This window comes from Polyodon spathula, chromosome 2 (assembly GCF_017654505.1).
Source record: "Polyodon spathula isolate WHYD16114869_AA chromosome 2, ASM1765450v1, whole genome shotgun sequence".
Classification (NCBI taxonomy): Eukaryota; Metazoa; Chordata; class Actinopteri; order Acipenseriformes; family Polyodontidae; genus Polyodon; species Polyodon spathula.
The window spans coordinates 60,082,668-60,101,183 of record NC_054535.1 but is presented as its reverse complement, the minus strand read 5'-3'; the positions used below and the strand labels follow the sequence as shown (position 1 = coordinate 60,101,183).

General features: G+C 36.0%; 1 protein-coding gene across 1 annotated transcript in view; it reads left to right on the top strand.

The window, feature by feature from the left end:
* LOC121298867 (netrin receptor UNC5C-like) overlaps positions 1-7,425 on the top strand; it is a 419,182-nt gene extending 411,757 nt beyond the window's left edge. The window contains exons 16-17 of the mRNA XM_041226130.1: positions 5,558-5,736; positions 6,567-7,425. Of these exons, the coding sequence (XP_041082064.1) occupies positions 5,558-5,736; positions 6,567-6,729 (342 nt within the window). The 3' untranslated portion in view covers positions 6,730-7,425. The remainder of the gene's footprint in view (positions 1-5,557; positions 5,737-6,566) is intronic.
* The last annotated feature ends 11,091 nt before the right edge of the window (positions 7,426-18,516 follow it).

Genomic DNA, 18,516 nt, shown 5'->3' with positions numbered 1-18,516 from the left:
CATTCAAAGAGGAGATTAAATGTTTAAGCGATACAAATGGCAAAATCGTAGATGAAGAAAAAAAATATCAAATATATTAAATGATTACTTTTCACAAGTTTTTACAAAGGAAGATACTGACAACATGCCCCACATGTCATCAAGTTCCTGTCCAGTTTTAAATAACTTTAGCATAACTGAGGCAGAAGTGTTAAAGGGACTAGGAGCTCTTAAAATAAACAAACCCCCTGGGCCGGATGAGATCCTCCCAGTAGTACTCAAAGAAATGAAAGAAGTAATTTACAAACCGCTAACCAAGATCATGCAGCAGTCTCTTGACACAGGGGTGGTACCGACAGAAAATTGCAAACATAATACCGATCCACAAAAAGGGAAACAAAACTGAACCAGGTAACTACAGACCAGTAAGCCTGACTTCTATTATATGCAAACTTATGGAAACTATAATAAGATCCAAAATGGAAAATTACCTATATGGTAACAGGGTCCTGGGAGACAGTCAACGTGGTTTTAGGAAATGAAGATCGTGTCTAACTAACCTGTTTGATTTTTTTGAGGATGCAACATCGATAATGGATAATTGCAAAGCATATGACATGGTTTATTTAGATTTCCAGAAAGCTTTTGACAAAGTCCTGCACAAAAGATTAATTCTCAAACTGAACGCAGTTGGGATTCAAGGAAACACATGTACATGGATTAGGGAGTGGTTAACATGTAGAAAACAGAAAGTACTGATTAGAGGAAGAACCTCAGAATGGAGTGTGGTGTACCACAGGGATCAGTATTAGGTCCTCTGCTATTCCTAATCTACATTATTGATTTAGATTCTGGTACAGTCAGCAAACTTGTTAAATTTGCAGATGAAACAAAAATAGGAGGAGTGGCAAACATTGTTGCAGCAAAGGTCATTCAAAATGAACTAGACGAGATTCAAAACTGGGCAGACACATTTCAAATGACATTTAATAGAGAAAAGTGTAAGCTACTGCATGCAGGAAATAACAATTTGCATTATAAATATCATATGGGAGATAATATAATTGAAGAAGGAATCTATGAAAAAGACCTAGGAGTTTTTATTGACTCAGAAATGTCTTCATCTAGACAATGTGGGAAAGTGTCACAGAGACGGCCGAAGTGGGCGGCGTCAGAACCAGGAAAAGGAATGAAATACACAAAACACAGGGTGGATGAAATGAAATGATGATGGCGCTGGCTGGCGCCGGTTTATTGTAAAATAAAAGGGTTTAACAAACAAAAGACAGGACACGGCACTTCACGCCAAAATAAACAGACAAACAAAACGAATAGACACGGACAAAACACAGAGTGGACGAACACTACACAAACAAATGAAATCTATATTTACACTTATCTATCTCTGTCTCCCGTTCTCCACTCCCGAACACACAACCGCGAGTATGTGATAACGTGCATCTATATATACTGTTGTGCTGGGATTCAATTACCAATTAATCATTCACTTGAATCCCAGCACGTGAATTAATAAAGTGCAATTCCCCGTGCTCACATATTACTACATTTTACTTGCACGTGAAGTGCTGTGCAATCCTCGTGCCTAAATACACATATTCATTTTTAAACACTTGTGTTACACAGACCCGTTTATATCCTGTGTACCAATGTCTATACACCAACATTTTAAACACACCACACGCAACACATAACAGATAATATACACAGGAGCAGGCACTTTGTCACAGGAAGCTATAAAAAAGGCCAACAAGATGCTCGGATATATTGTGAAAAGTGTTGAATTTAAAGCAAGGGAAGTAATGTTAAAACTGTACAATGCATTAGTAAGACCTCATCTTGAATATTCTCTTCAGTTCTGGTCACTTCACTACAAAAAGGATATTGCTGATCTAGAAAGAGTGCAAAGAAGAGCGACCAGAATTATTCCGGGTTTAAAAGGCATGTCATATGCAGACAGGGTAAAAGAATTGAATCTATTCAGTCTTGAACAAAGAAGACTACGCATCGACCTAATTCAAGCATTCAGAATTCTAAAAGGTGTTGACAGTGTCGACCCAAGGGACTTTTTCGACATGAAAAAAGAAACAAGGACCAGGGATCACAAATGGAGATTAGACAAAGGGGCATTCAGAACAGAAAATAGGAAGCACTTTTTTACACAGAGAATCGTGAGGGTCTGGAATCAACTCCCCAGTAATGTTGTTGAAGCTGACACCCTGGGATCCTTCAAGAAGCTGCTTGATGAGATTCTGGGATAAATAAGCTACTAACAACCAAACTAGCAAGATGGGCCGAATGGCCTCCTCTTGTTTGTAAACTTTCTTATGTTCTTATGTTCTTAAGCATCAAGCAAATTGGCACAATTAGAAAGATGCTGAGGCCCAACATTCACACAATTGTTGCTTCTAACTTGGCTTCTTTTTTTTTTATCGCTCCACTTTACGTTGAAATGCTCCTTGTTGAACCCTCTTTATATCATGATTGCCAGGCAGGCATAATTCGTGATATAAACCGGGTTTCACGCTTGCCTATGAGAGCACATTATGAGTGCAAGAATAAAGAAAGAAAACTAACAGTAAATTAAAGAGCAGTGTTTTAATACTGTACATTTAGTCATTCTTTACATTTAAACAAATGCATACAGTTTACTACTAGGACAAATACGTTTCGTATTATTAACTGAAACTAAACTTTTTGTGTCTGTCTAAAAAAGGCTTGAATTGTCGACTGATTGTTAAAAACTTTAATTTTTGTTATGTTGGTGTTTTGTAACTGAACCTTATCCTGTTAAGACAGTCCACTCAGCATTTGGTAGGCTGCACAAAATGTCAGTTTATCAGCTGAGATGATTATTGGTTGTTAGTTGCGTTGGAAATTAATTGTATCCTGTGTTACTTAGTAAAGCAGAGCCACGCTATCTATCTATCTATCTATCTATCTATCTATCTATCTATCTATCTATCTATATATCTATCTATCTATCTATATATATATATATATATATATAGATAGATAGATAGATAGATAGATAGATAGATAGATTATGAGATCCAGATAGTGAAATCAAATGTAAAAATCTGTGTATTTTGCAGGGTTTTTTTTGTCATGTTTAAAATTTATTTTTTAATTTTAGGCTGTAAGGGGACTGGTCCAGAATCGTGCCTTTTTCTGGTTTGGTGTAAAAATATGAATCTGTTCCTGAGTTATAGGGATTGAAAATTTTGGTTCTGCGTATGCTAAGTACAGCTCTTGCAGGTAGATGTTTGATCTCGAAAAAGGAATTGACCTCATGGCAAAGTATGCTTTTTCACAAGGGTCTCTTCTTTTATGAGGCAGACATTTTTTTTTTCAGTTTTAAAAAAAACTGACTTAAAATCATATATCTTTAGTAAACCATGACATGTCTGTATATCATTTTAAAAGACAATAATAATAATAATAATAATAATAATAATAATAATAATAATAATATAATAATAATAATAATAATAAACTATTTTAATAAATATTTTATTAACATCATGTAATCAAAGAAACTACAGAATTATATCGCAAAAGTCTACCTGAAGCCATGATAGATGTACAGTAGTATTTAAGGCAAGTTGAATTTCAAAATGTCACATTTTTAAATTTGACAGTTTTTTGTTAAGTTTGGAAAATTACAAAGCTCTATGTAATTCAATATGTTAACACAGCATTATTCCACAGGCTTCATTCGACTCTGTGAAGCAAAATGCGAGCCCCTCCCCCCAATACACACACACACCGACAGTTTTAAAGCAAGAGAGTAAATTTGGAGAAGCTGATTACTGAAGTGTTAGATGTTCCCAGAGCTAAAAGATGTAGAAAAATATAAAGATAGTGAACGCAGAGACAGTAGGATTAGTAGTCGTTTATTTAAGGCAAATGTTTCCTGTAAATTACAGTATAAACAGATATACAGACTAACTAGTCTTCTTATTTTTCATTTCATGTGCTCACTTTCTCCTATTGTTTAAAATCTCTTCCTCCTCCATCAGGTTATTTTTTTGTTCCAAGATTCTCTGTCTCCCTTCAAACATGCATAAGAAAACCGCTTGCCATGTGTGCCACCTGCTTTCAGTTTTTAAACAAAAAGTCAGTCTACCGCTGTCATGGCAAATTTCACCCCTGTACCCCTAAACAAGTCATGTGGCAATTTCATTTTGTGATTCAGTGACAAATTAAAAACAGCAATATATTTGTGTGTTTTTCCTTGGTATGAAATGTTGATACTTTTCTTGCTTTTGTTATTTAGCATCTCTGGATGCTTTACATTACATTGATCTGCGTGTGATTAAATACAACCTTTACAGTAAAATAAAAATAAAACATAAAATATGCTTTAATCTATATCATATATTAATCATAAATATTTGTGTGTGTATGTGTGTGTATGTTTACGTATTTATGGGTAACTCGGTTATTTGTAATATAATATTGAAAACCCAGAACCTAATTTGAATACATTTTAGTAACTCATTTTGTCTCATACAGAGAAACCAATGGTTATTTTCTTATTTTGACGCGTATTAATAACCTTTGTTAATATTGAAATGGCGAATGTGAGGTCTTTGTCCTCGAACGCGAGAAACAAAGACTCAGACTCCAGATCTGCATCCAGCTGTTTCAGTGGGCCAGGTCAGTTTCGTCCAAAAGGAGCTAAGCAAAGAAAGGTAAAAGGATGGAGACAGGTGGAAATGGACTTGTTTTTTATACAAACAATCAATGATTTCTGAACAACATGGTTCTGCTTGAACACCTAAAAAGGAAGCACCCATTCACATAATGAATGAAACAGACATATAGTATTAATTTAAATAAATAAATAAATAAAACCAGACTTTAAATCTGCATCACTAAATATAAGAAAGTAAATGACCAGATGAAAGAAAGACCGGTTTTAAGCCCTGCATGTAATTAATACATTACATTGTGTCATTTTAGCTAACATTGTGTCATTTAAGGCCGAATGTAACAAAAATCGGAAAATGTAAAATACATTTCTGATCAGGCTCCTCACTTGTGTTAATATGCCTTGTTACTTTGGTAGGTTTATAACTATGCCGATGCATAGTGACTCGCAATCGATTTATATTTTCGTAACAAAGCCCCTCCTTCGTTGAATAATAATAAGGCTATTATATATCACTTCTGTCTGTACACATGGAATTAGCTCTCAGTCTTCACTGTTGCTGTCTTCAAAATAAAACATTTTGTCTATCACTGCTTCATTCTATATATCTTTTAACTCTACCACTAAACAGTGAATGCTAAACATTAAATAATATTTATAATAATATTTAGTGTTTAGCGTTCAATGATGAGTTAAAAGAAAGAAAAACTAGAATGCAACCGAAATACACAAAATATTATCCTTTAAATGTTATAATTTGACCTCAAATGACCAAAAGTTCCTTTAGTTGAAACAATATTGTCGAGCTCTAGCTTAACAATATTATTTATATTAATACACTGTATTAAGATGTGTCAAGTTTATGGCAATTATAGGGCTTAAATATAACACTTTCAATTGTAGGACACCCAGTGCATTGATACATCCGTCATGGACCCAGCTAGCAACATCACGACTCTAGTGGGACCCATTGCCTTCAGAATCCCTCTCTCGATACGACAGAAGCTCTGTGGCAGCCTGGACGCCCCTCAAACCCGAGGCAATGACTGGCGAATGTTGGCCCACAAACTGAGTTTGGACAGGTAAGCAAGGGTTCTTCCGCATGTGTGCACAAGGGCTTTTATCTGAGTACTTTGACTGCATTCGGGATCCACAAATTTGAGCCTGACGAGTGAACTCTTACATCTGCTTTGTCTTGATATTGTGGGGATCATTTTCAAAACCTGTTAAGTGGAATTACAGTAAAATGTACTCTTCTCTCAAGCATATATTTGCTTTTATATTTCAACAACAATATATGTGTTTGTTTATGTTTTGTTTGTTTTTTTTAGTTCCAGAATTTTATTGAGATTTACTTACCAAGCATTGAAAATAACACTTTCCTATTTGTCATTGAGGAGTTTTAGGATGTAGAAAAAAGAAACGCATCACTTTTATTTCTTTATAAATTTGGTGCTTATTAATTTATTACTCATAAATGTTTAGTGACTGCATCTAAATCCTGACCTGAATACCCCTGGATTATCAACTCAGCTAGGCCTCCCTCAAGCAGAGACTCAAACGTTGCCTAATTATGCTAAATTATGTGTTGGAAGCTGACCTAAAGGGGTGAAAGGTACACAAAGCCCACTACTGTATATCACTTTCTTGAAAAAAAAATAACCAGTGAATATCTGGAAATTCTTCTCAAATTCCTAATGAATACAGGTTTCATGTTTTAATACCAGCATTCTAGCATTCTAGCAGACAAATAGAAGCATTGGGTGATTAAACAAATTAGCCCTTATCTTTTAGACATGCAACTTTTACTACCAGTGTACAGCTGCACATGGACTGACTTGCAATTGTAGTTGTAAAGCAGATTATTCTTGTTCTTGTTCAACTAATCTATTCTTTACATTATTACTCCAAGGTATCTTAATTACTTTGCCACAAAGTCAAGTCCTACTGGAGTCATCTTGGATCTCTGGGAAGCTCAACACTTTCCTGATGGGAACCTGAGTACACTGGCAGCTGTCCTGGAAGAAATGGGGAGACATGAGACTGTGATCTGCATGGTACAGAACACTGGCTGAGGCCTCTCTGCTTTGAAAAAGAAAGTACGATGCACAGGAAACCACCGTAGTTACTTCCTCACAGATCATGACCAATGAGTTTTAAAGAAATTTGAAAAAAAAAAAAGACTTTCTCTAAAAAAAGAAAAAAACAAAAGGAGCTTGTGTATGATCATGTGACTTTAGAATCATGGAATAGTGATGTTTTGCTTATAAACTGAAAAAAAAAAATCCTGTTAGCTTAGCTGTACTTCCCTTGATACAGTTTTTATACAGTTTCCTAGGAAACGCTTTGTACTGCTGTCCATATATGTGGATGATTTTTCCTAATCCAGATTTCTACAGTCTTAAGTTTATGTTTATGAAATTAAAACAGATTGAGTAGTGCAAAACAACAGGACATGACATAACACCAAGGCCTAGCTCATCTCCTAGTTTGGTTTTGGAGTTGGACAACCAAATATGGCATATAAAATACTAGTTATGCCAGTGGTTTTCAGCCATTTTTTACACCTATACCCCTTCTATCTAGAGGTTTCAGCTCAAGTACCCCTTTACAATTTTGCTCTACTGAATGGTGCCACAGCTGCAAGAATAATCTGATTAACTACTTATTTTGTCCACGTTTATTTATTATGTCATTTATGTCACAACAGTTCGGGGTAGACAAACTGCTGGTTTAGACAGAATACTAAACAGTAATTCTTAAAACTTTTAATTAGAAGTCTTTGGATGTACAGAATCAAAAGAAAATATTTGGAAATATCTTTGGAAACACATATTTGCTCTCTATTTGGCAAAGTTATAAATAATCCAAAGTAGTCTGCACTGCAAATGGTTATCATCTTGTTACTTCCCTTCTCAGCATAATTGTGTGCCATTTTTTAATGTTTTTTTTTTTTTTTTTTTTATGGATTTTTAAATGTTTAAAACATCAAAAATATTAACCTCAAGAAAAAACTATAAGAACTAACATTGATAAACTTTTTATCAAAGCCATCATAAAATTATCCGAAGGGACTGTACAACTTTCTGCACAACTTTCTGCACTTTCTGAAGATTTTGCGTTTTCTTCTTTCTTTTTTCTTTTGCAAGTAAGACATTTATCAATTTTTGACAAATATATCTGGATGATCAGTACACTATCAAAACAAATTCAACCAGCTGCTAATGCTGTTACTAAAATGCAGCCACACAAATAAAACAAAAAACGTCAAAGTATGAGTATTGTGATTATTATTAATATTTACCAGAGCAAAATTATACTTCTAAAAAATGGAGAAAGATGGTGCTTCACTGACTTGTCTTCAATTATACAGAGTGCAGAATTGCAAGATGCTGCTTCACCCACCCTAATAAAAAAGAACATAAGAAGAACATAGGAAAGTTTACAAACAAGAGGAGGCCATTCGGCCCATCTTGCTCGTTTGGTTGTTAGTAGCTTATTAATCCCAAAATCTCATCAAGCAGCTTCTTGAAGGATCCCAGGGTGTCAGCTTCAACAACATTACTGGGGAGTTGATTCCAGACCCTCACGATTCTCTGTGTAAAAAAGTGCCTCCTATTTTCTGTTCTGAATGCCCCTTTGTCTAATCTAATTTGTCTAATTTGTGACCCCCATTCCTTGTTTCTTTTTTCAGGTGAAAAAAGTCCCTTGGGTCGACATTGTCAATACCTTTTAGAATTTGGAATGCTTGAATTAGGTCGCAACGTAGTCTTCTTTGTTCAAGACTGAATAGATTCAGTTCTTTTAGCCTGTGTGCATATGACATGCCTTTTAAACCCGGAATAATTCTGGCTGCTCTCTTTGCACTCTTACTAGAGCAACAATATCTATTTTGTAGCGAGGTGACCAGAACTGAACACAATATTCAAGATGAGGTCTTACTAGTGCATTGTACAGTTTTAACATTACTTCCCTTGATTTAAATTCAACACTTTTCACAATATATCCAAGCATCTTGTTGGCCTTTTTAATAGCTTCCCCACATTGTCTAGATGAAGACATTTCTGAGTCAACAAAAACTCCTAGGACTTTTTCATAGTTTCCTTCTTCAATTTCAGTATCTCCCATATGATATTTATAATGCACATTTTTATTTCCTGCGTGCAGTACCTTACACTTTTCTCTATTAAATGAAATTTTCCATGTGTCTGCCCAGTTCTGAATCTTGTCTAGATCATTTTGAATGACCTTTGCTGCTGCAACAGTGTTTGCCACTCCTATTTTGTGACGTCTGGAAATCCTGCATGCGTTCAGGTGGATGGTCATTTTGAAACTATGATACTAACCTTTGAACTGCTAAACAAAAGTTAACTATTTATACACAGTAATTTAGAGATAATATATAATACCGTAAAAATAAAAAATTCTAAATCATTATTTCTTTCTTTAATTTTTGTTTATGAATCATCCTGTGTACCTTCTATTACCTTTAGAAGTACGCCCAGTTCAAAACCTCTGAGTTATATTATCCAATTAATTCCTTTGTTGTTATTTCCAGTTCTTATTTGTATTATCTTCTCAACTTGCATTTATGTCTTTAGGGATTTAAGTATGCACTGCTTTATTAAAATCTATTTATCTGCAATAGCTGCTTGATTTTTTAAACACCTTTGTCCGATACATATGCTTGTGTTTTTTAGTCAATTTGCTTATTTGCTGTTGCCATCCAGTGGCCAGAAATCAGAACTGCACATTTCTAAAATAGCCATACTTAATAATATATTAGCACTCATCTTCTCCACAGTAACATTTTAATATAGTATATATATATATATATATATATATATATATATATATATATATATATATATTATATAAATATATATATAGTTGACCTCGTCAACACTGCAGTACTTTTTTGTCAAAATAGCTGTTGGTAGTTCGTGTTACCAACACTTCTGCATAACATAAACTGTATTTCTTTTTTATAAAGTTAATTTTACTAAGCATAACATTGTATGTTCTCTTCTGATTCCTCTGCATTATTAAAAAATATATACATTTTTATAACATGTAAAATTGTGTGACATTTTTAACAATTGTGGTCCCTGAAAACAACATCTTTTTTATTTCTGTGGTTTTTCTGGTTGTGGGTGGGAAGTAGCATTTGACAAACATCTAAAATGTTAAGTGCTACATTTATTGTTGGATTGCTTATTTTTATTCACTCATTCGCAAAAGGTTTTGATCAGTAATGAAGTTAAGTCAATGCTTTATTTGTTATTCTTTGGGCTGGTGCATACATAATGTTCAGTTGACCTTTCAAGTTTATTTACTTTTTATTATGATTGTTTGTGGTCCTTGCTGTTTAATGCTAATTTCCCAAGATTACAAAGACACTACAATATTGTTGTCTGCCAGTGTACAATATTTACTCTGTTGTGCCTCATTCAGTTTTATTTGGTACTGTAATTCCCAAAATATGTTTCTGATGGATCAAAATACATTTTAAAATTAAATTGAAATTAAACAATGGCAAACTTTGGCCTCATCTGGCACTGTAATATAAATTGTAGTTAACTCATCTATATATCTTTTTATAACAGCAACTATATTTAAACTTAATTTTGTTGTTTGTTTTTCATCATTATTTCATGAAATTGTTGATGTAACTGCTTACATTGTATAATTAATCATACCTTTGCGAGATACCACATCAGACAGTACTCATGTTTAACTAACAACCAAGGAAAAATGAATACACAAAAGGGACAAACTTTTAGCACTGTATTTGAAGTATGTGTGTTATGATGTACAGAAGTCTAATTTGACACATTTGTCAAAAAAGATACAGATTTAAGTTTTTCAATATTTACTAAGTGCAGTTCCTTTTTTTTGTAATAAATGGCTGATTTTCTAAATGTGTATCTACTATGCAAATTTGACATCCTTTATAAAAGTACTAGCAATTGCATTAGTTGTTTTATAGTGGCAGTGCTGTTCACCTTCTCTTGGCACACTACATAACTTGGTTTCTTGCAAATGTTTGCATTTCTTTTGTCAAGTCTATGTACAAAATGTAAGAAATCATTTTTAAACAAGTAATAAATTATATTTATAAGCAATGCTGAACAAGGTTTTTGTCTCTTTAATTTATATATATATATATATATATATATATATAATATATATATATATATATATATATATATATATATATATGTCATGAAGCCTTCTTGAATAAAATACAGTCTTTTCTTAAATATCCAGTAGGGTTTATATTAACCAATTCCATGTCTTTTAAAACAAAATGATGTATGAATTAGACAATCCATGACTAATTAGAATTCAGGGTATGTGAAAAAGTAAGTGAACCCCTGGTTTTATCAGCTCAATTAAGGGGATAATTAGAATCAGGTGTTTAAATAATTAGGTAGATCTTCAGGGGTGAGTTTAGGAGGCCCCACCCTATATAAAGATCAGAAATTTGTGAGTTTGATCTTCACGTGTGCCATGCCACGGTTAAAAGGAATCTCTGAGGAGCTCAGAAAAACAGTTATTGATGCTCATCAGTCTAGAAAGTTACAAAATCATTTCTAAGGATTTGGGGCTCCACCAATCTACTGTCAGATAGAAAACTACAGTCTACAAATGGAGAAAGTTCAAGACCAGTGTCACTCTACCCAGAAGCGGTCGTCCTACCAAAATCTCTCCAAGAACAAACCGCAGAACAACCCCCAGAGTATCTGTAGGCCACTCTAGCCCTGGCTAATGTGAGTGTTCATGACTCAACTATCAGAAAAAGACTGAACAAGAATGGTGTTCATGGAAGGATAGCCAGGAGGAGCACTGAACATTGCTGCCTGTCTGAAGTTCGCCAAAGAGCACATAGATGATATATATATATATATATATATATATATATATATATATATATATATATATTATATATATATATATATATATATATATATACACAGTTGTATGCAGAAGTTTGGGCACCCCTGGAAAAAATGCATGTTGCAATGAATCTTTCAGTGAACAGAAGCTGACCTGACCTCTATATGGTACAAAGTTAAACATGACACCTTTCTGCAAATTTTAATACAGGATTACTATTTATTTGCATTTATTACAGATTCGAAATAATAAACAAAAGTGAACATGGCTCATGCAAAAGTTTGGGCACCCTTTTGCACCATTCTTAATTACTTCTTTAAAAGATGATTACTAAGGCCCAGAAAGGAGGATTCACTCGTTAGGGCTTCAGTTAGTCAGGTGAAGTCAATTCCAGTGTTGAACTATTACTCTGAAGTAACTTCATACCTTGTAATCTGTCAGACTGTGATGGTTGTTCTGCCTGGTTTCAACAACCATGGGCTCCTCTAAGCAGATGTCTGAGGACTTGAAAATGAAGATAACTGACTTTCAACAAACAGGAGAAGGCTATAAAGAACACTCTCAACGCTTCCAACTAGCAATTTCAACTGTCAGAAACATTGTCAAGAAATGGAAGTTAAATGGAACAGTTAAAGTCAAGGCAAGAGCTGGAAGACCAAGAAAAATATCACATAGACTTGCCCCAAAACAGATCTGCACAACGGAACCCACAGGTCACTGCAATGGACCTTCAGAACAGTTTAGCTGACACTGGAGTAGTTGTTCACAGGTCCGCAGTACAGCATACCTTTCACAACAAGGATCTGCTTGGGAGAGTTGTCAGAAGGAAGCCTTTTCTACGACCTCATCACAAAAGTCAGCGTCTAAAGTAAGCAAAAGAAAATCTTGACAAGCCTGAAGCTTTTTGTAACAATGTGCTTTGGACTGATGAAACAAAAATTAAACTGTGCCCACAACCAAAGAAGGTATGTTTGGAGAAAAAAGGTGAAGTATTTCAAGAAAATAACACCTTGCCAACTGTTAAGCACAGTGGTGGCTATATTATGCTTTGGGGTTGTGTGACAGCCAGTGGAACCGGAAATATTGTGCAGGTGAAGGAAGAATGGATTCAACTAAATATCAACAAATCCTAGAAGCTAATGTCCTAAGGTCAGTCAGGACACTGAAGCCGAAAAAAGGTAGGATATTTCAGTAAGACAATGATCCAAAACATACCTCAAAATCAACCATGAAATATTTACAAGAAAAGAGGGCAAAGGTTTTGGAATGGCTGTCACAGTCCCCAGACTTTAAAAATCTGTGGGGAGATCTCAAACATGTAGTGCATGTAAGGAGACCTAAGAATTTTTCTGCACTGGAAGAGTTCTGAAAGGAAGAGTGGGGAAAAAATTCCAAAGGCAAGAATAGAAAGACACTTAGCTGGCTACAGGAAACATTTGGAAGCAGTTATATCTGGGTGTTAGCAAGTACTAAGTGACAGGGTGTCCAAATTTTTGCACATGCCATGTTCACTTTTGTTTATTATTTTGAATCTCTAATAAAAGCAAATAAATAGTAATCGTGTATTAAAATTTGCAGAAAGGTGTCATGTATAACTGTGTACCATGTAGAGGTCAGGTCAACTTCTGTCCACTGAAAGATTCATTGTAACATACATTTTTCCCAGGGGTGCCCAAACTTTTACATACAACTGTATATATAAGTGAGGTAACTCCCCCTATGTGGAAACTAAGGAAGGAAAGGCCTATTTCAAGTATAGTGATGCGTGTATTAAAATGGCCAACTAAAGACGTGACTGCCCGAATATACAAACTGCAACATGACTGACTGACGAGAAAAGACAAACAAAAAGATCAACGAAAACACAGGAAGAATCTACTTGCCCCTTTACCGTTCCACAGAACACACACAAATAGAATATAATTTTGCTTTTATTAAACAATGAACACAATCAATAAGTGATCAATAATAACTTTTGCTTCATGAAATTAAATAAAGAAAAAAAAATTCAGTCCAAACATACCTGCCAAAACTGAGCCCATCAAACTAAACTAAAAAGATTGTAGTGAATTAGGTATACAATTTATTTAAATATAAATTAGTCTTTGGTTGCCCTGTTTAAGGACGTCAAAATGAGGCTGAGCACAAAACATGTAAGACGCATCTCTCCTAAGCTCCACAGGGTCAATTAAAATGTAATTAAATAATAGGCATAACTTAAACAAATTTTATTTTTTTAGCCAAAGTTAAAGATTTTTCATTGTTGTACTCAAGTTTATTTAGCTAACAAATTGTTATAATGCTTGGACCACGCACTAAAAATGCTGCACCAGAGGTGGGCCGCGGCGCCGCGACCTCTCCAGCCGACACGATTCGAAATACGAGTGAGTCGAGCCCTGGGCAGGATTATCTTACGGCTACTACTTTTTACCGAAGTTGGCATTGTTAAAATCTGACCATTGATTTACGCACTGAGGTTACCTCTGTCCGAGAGGAGCTAAGATCATCAGTAACAACTTTACAAACTGCATCTGAATCGCATGGAAATCAGTTAAAACAGCTTGAAGATTCTGCAGTGCAATGTATCGACACCATAGCGGCTCTGGAACCTAAAGTCAAAAAGCTGTCAGCAAAGGTTTGGGAATTACATTCGAAATGTGAAGATTTGGAAGGAAGATCAAGGAGAAATAATATTAGGTTGATTGGGATTGAAGAAGGGGTGGAGGGCCCTCGCTGCACTGAATACATTGCCCAACTTCTGCAAGATATACTCAAAAAGATAAACCAGTCCTAAACAAGGCTCATAGATCACTACAGCCGAAGCCAAAGGAGGGAAAGAGACCACACCTGTTTATTATCAGGGTATACTTTTACAGGTCCGAGATGAGATTCTCCGACAGGCTAGAGTGTGAGGGGACGGGGACCTCTGTCGTTCCAAGGAAAGAGAGTGTTTATTTTCCCTGACTTTGCTGCTGCTGTTGCAAAGAGAAGAGCTGCCTTTGAAGATGTGAAACGTTTACTGCATAACTACTATGATGTTAAATTTGGCCTGATGTACCCTACATGCCTCAGACTTAGTCAACGTAGTCCAGTGCACTTTTGAAAATACTACAGCTGCAATGGTTTTCATTGAACAGCGGGCGGCGCCAGCAGCAGGTGGACTATAGGAATGGATTATCTCTGTCAGAAATTACTTTACCTATCCTGACTGGACTATGTTTTACTGGAGAATGAAGATCTGAATGATGTCTGGTAACCAGCCAAGTTCAATGCTTGTTACAAACAGGGTTTTGATGACTGTTAATATCACTGGTATTGATTTTTTTGTTTTATATGTGTGTGTGTGTGTGTGTGTGTGTGTGTGTGTGTGTGTGTGTGTGTGTGTGTGTGTGTGTGTGTATATACAGTGCCTTGCAAAAGTATTCAGACCCCTGACCAATTCTCTCATATTACTGAATTACAAATGTTATACTGAAATTTCGTTCTATTTGATGTTTTATTTTAAAACACTTAAACTCAAAATCAGTTACTGTAAGGTAACATTGGTTTTATGTTGGGAAATAATTTTAAGAAAAATAAAAAACTGAAATATCTTGCTTGCATAAGTATTCAACCCCCACATATTTGGTAGAGCCACCTTTCGCTGCAATAATAGCTTTAAGTCTTTTGGGGTAAGTATGTACCAGCTTTGCACACAGTGTCGGAGTGATTTTGGCCCATTCTTCTTGGCAGATTTGCTCCAGGTTGTTCAGGTTGTTTGGACGACACTTGTGTACCACAATTTTCAAATAGCGCCACAGATTCTCAATGGGATTGAGATCAAGACTTTGACTGGGCCACTGTAGGACATTCACCTTTTTGTTCTTGAGCTACTCCAATGTTGCTTTGGCCTTGTGCTTGGGATCATTGTCCTGCTGAAAGGTAAATTTCCTCCCAAGCTTCAGTTTTTTAGCGGACTGAAGCAGATTCTCTTGCAGTATTTTCCTGTATTTTGCTCCATCCATTCTTCCTTCAATTGTAACAAGATGCCCAGTCCCTGCTGATGAGAAGCATCCCCACAGCATGATGCTGCCACCACCATACTTCACTGTAGGGATGGTGTGTCTTGAGGCATGGGCAGTGTTAGGTTTGGGCCACACATAGCACTTTGAGTTTTGGCCAAAAAGCTCTATCTTGGTCTCATCTGACCACAAAACCCTTTCCCACATCGCAGCTGGGTCACTCTCATGCTTTCTGGCAAACTCCAGACGTGCTTTCAGATGGTATCTTTTGAGTAACGGCTTCTTTCTTGCCACCCTCCCATACAGGCCAGTGTTATGCAGCGCTCTTGATATGGTTGACTGGTGCACCATTACTCCATTCCCAGCCACTGAACTCTGTAGCTCCTTCAAGCTCCTTCAGTTTTGAGGGGCAGCCTTTTCTTGGCAGTGCCTGGGTGGTGCGATGCAGCTTCCACTTCCTGATTATTGATCCAGCTGTGCTCACTGGGATATCCAAACAGTTGGATATTATTTTGTACCCTTTCCCTAATCTATGCATTTGTATTACTTTATCTCTAACTTCTGTAGAATGCTCTTTGATCTTAATTTTCCTTCAGATTCACAGCCTTATCGATGATCCTTCAACAGTGGGGTTTTTATCCAGAAAATGTGACAGCGACTTTAATGGTTCACAGGTGGAGGCCATTGGTAAGGTAATTGTGTCCTCATTAGGGCAATTTCTTTCATCTGTGCAAACTGTGAGTTTCCACAGCACAGGGGTTGAATAATTATGCAAGCAAGATATTTCAGTTTTTTATTTTTCTTAAAAATATTTCCCAACATAAAACCAATGTCACCTTACAATAATTGATTTTGAATTTCAGTGTTTAAAAATAAAATATCAAACAGAATGAAATTTCAATGTACCACTTGTAATTCAGTAATATGAGAGAATTGGTCAGGGGTCTGAATACTTTTGCAAGCCACTGTATCTATATTAAAGTAAATTAATATTATAACTAGGGTCAACGCTGTAACACTACTTTTCATGAACCAGTTATGCTAATCAAAATAACTTGGCATAACAATAATGTCTTTATTATTATTTTTATTATTATTATTATTTTTTTTTTTTTTTTTCTTAATGGGGTTCATTTAGTTGCCTGGCTACTATTAATAATATTGCCTTATTTAATTTATTATCATTGATCTACACCTTGGAGACTATGTTCTGTGAAATGCACTGTGCAGATGTTTTTCCATGCTGTATGGGTTTGCATGCACCCCGTTTAGGGAGGTGCTGTTAGGGGTGAGGGGGTTGTCTTTTTCTTTGTCTCTTTCCTTGTTGCACTGTGGGGGCTTGCTAGATGTGAGATGCCTCCATGTTGTCTTCACATTTTTTTCTAGCCAACTGCCAGCATGAATATCATCTTTCTCAACCTCCTAAACCACAATGGCTCAAGCCAACTTAAGGGGGAGACCTGGAGAGCGTTTAGTTAAATTTGCCAGCTGGAATGTAAAGGGCCTTAAACACCCTGTTAACCAACCTTAGCCAACCTTAACCAACCTTAGGCAGCTAGGTGTAAATATTGCTTTTCTTCAGGAAACCCATCTCCGTGTATCGGATCACTTCAGAATGCGTAAAGGGTGGGTGGGGCAGCTTTTTCACTCTATGTCACATACTAAAATCGGGGAGCTGCTATCTTAATACACAGGTCCATACCTTTTGTTGCAAGTAAAGTAATGGCAGACTCAAATGGCCGCTCTATCACTGACAAAGGCAAAGTCTATAACAACTCATTGATCTTAGCGAATGTGTACACCCCTAATGGGGATGATGAGCAATTTTATTTCTAGCTTCTTATCTTTGCCTGATCTGAATTCTTACATTTTGATCCTAGGTGGGGACTTCAATTGTTGTCTAAACCCCACTATTGATCATTCCTCCACAAAATTTATTGCTCCCTCAAAATCCACCCTTGCTATTCAGTCCTTCCTTGATAATTGTGCAATATCTGACCTACAGCCCAAGAGTATTCTTTTTTCACATGTCCACCTGTGAACAGGCCTGGCTGTAGAGTGACATCAGTCCAGAAAGGAGTACGCAGAGACAGGCAGTACTGACAGGTGAAACTGAGACGCTGGAGCATCTTGGTGCTTTTATTGTAAAATAAAAAGTTTAAATAGACAAAAACACTTTAAAAGAAAACGACCTGTTGGCCAAAACAGATAAACACAATGGACTAACACTAAACAAAAAGTGGGTGAACAGACAGACAAACACGGTGAGTTAAAACAGTAGTTCCATTTACTTTCCTTTCACTTAGTTTTACTCTTCTCTCCTCACCCGTTTTCCACTCACTGAACACACAACCCCGAGTGAGTGAAAACATGCTGCTTTTATGTAGCTGTACCGAGACTCAATTGCTAATCAATCATTCAATTGGAGTCTCGGGACAACTGCACATGAATTAATGAAGTGCAATTCCCCGTGCTCACATATTACATTTTACCTGCACGTGAAGTGCTGTGCAATCCTCTTGCCTAAATACAAATATACATTTTAAATCACTTGTGTTACATAGACTCATTTATATCCTGTGCACTAATACCTATACGCCAACATTAACACACTACATGCAACATGCAACATAAATAAATAGCCCAGGGGCGGAGCATTTTGCCACACCATCATACATTCTCATGCATTGATTATTTCTTTTTAGATAACAAACTTCTCCGTTCTGTTCGCTTCTGTTCTTATGATAGCATTGTGTTCTCTGACTGTGCACCTCTGGTTATGGAAGTAGCGTTTCAAGATCAGGCAGACTCCCGTCCTCCTTGGCGTTTTAATTCACTGCTACTTTCTGGCCAAACTTTTGTACACTTAATTTCTTCACAAATAGATTTTTTCATTAGCACAAATGCTAAACCTGATATCTCCTCTTCCACCCTGTGGGAAGCTTTGAAAGCCTACCTTTG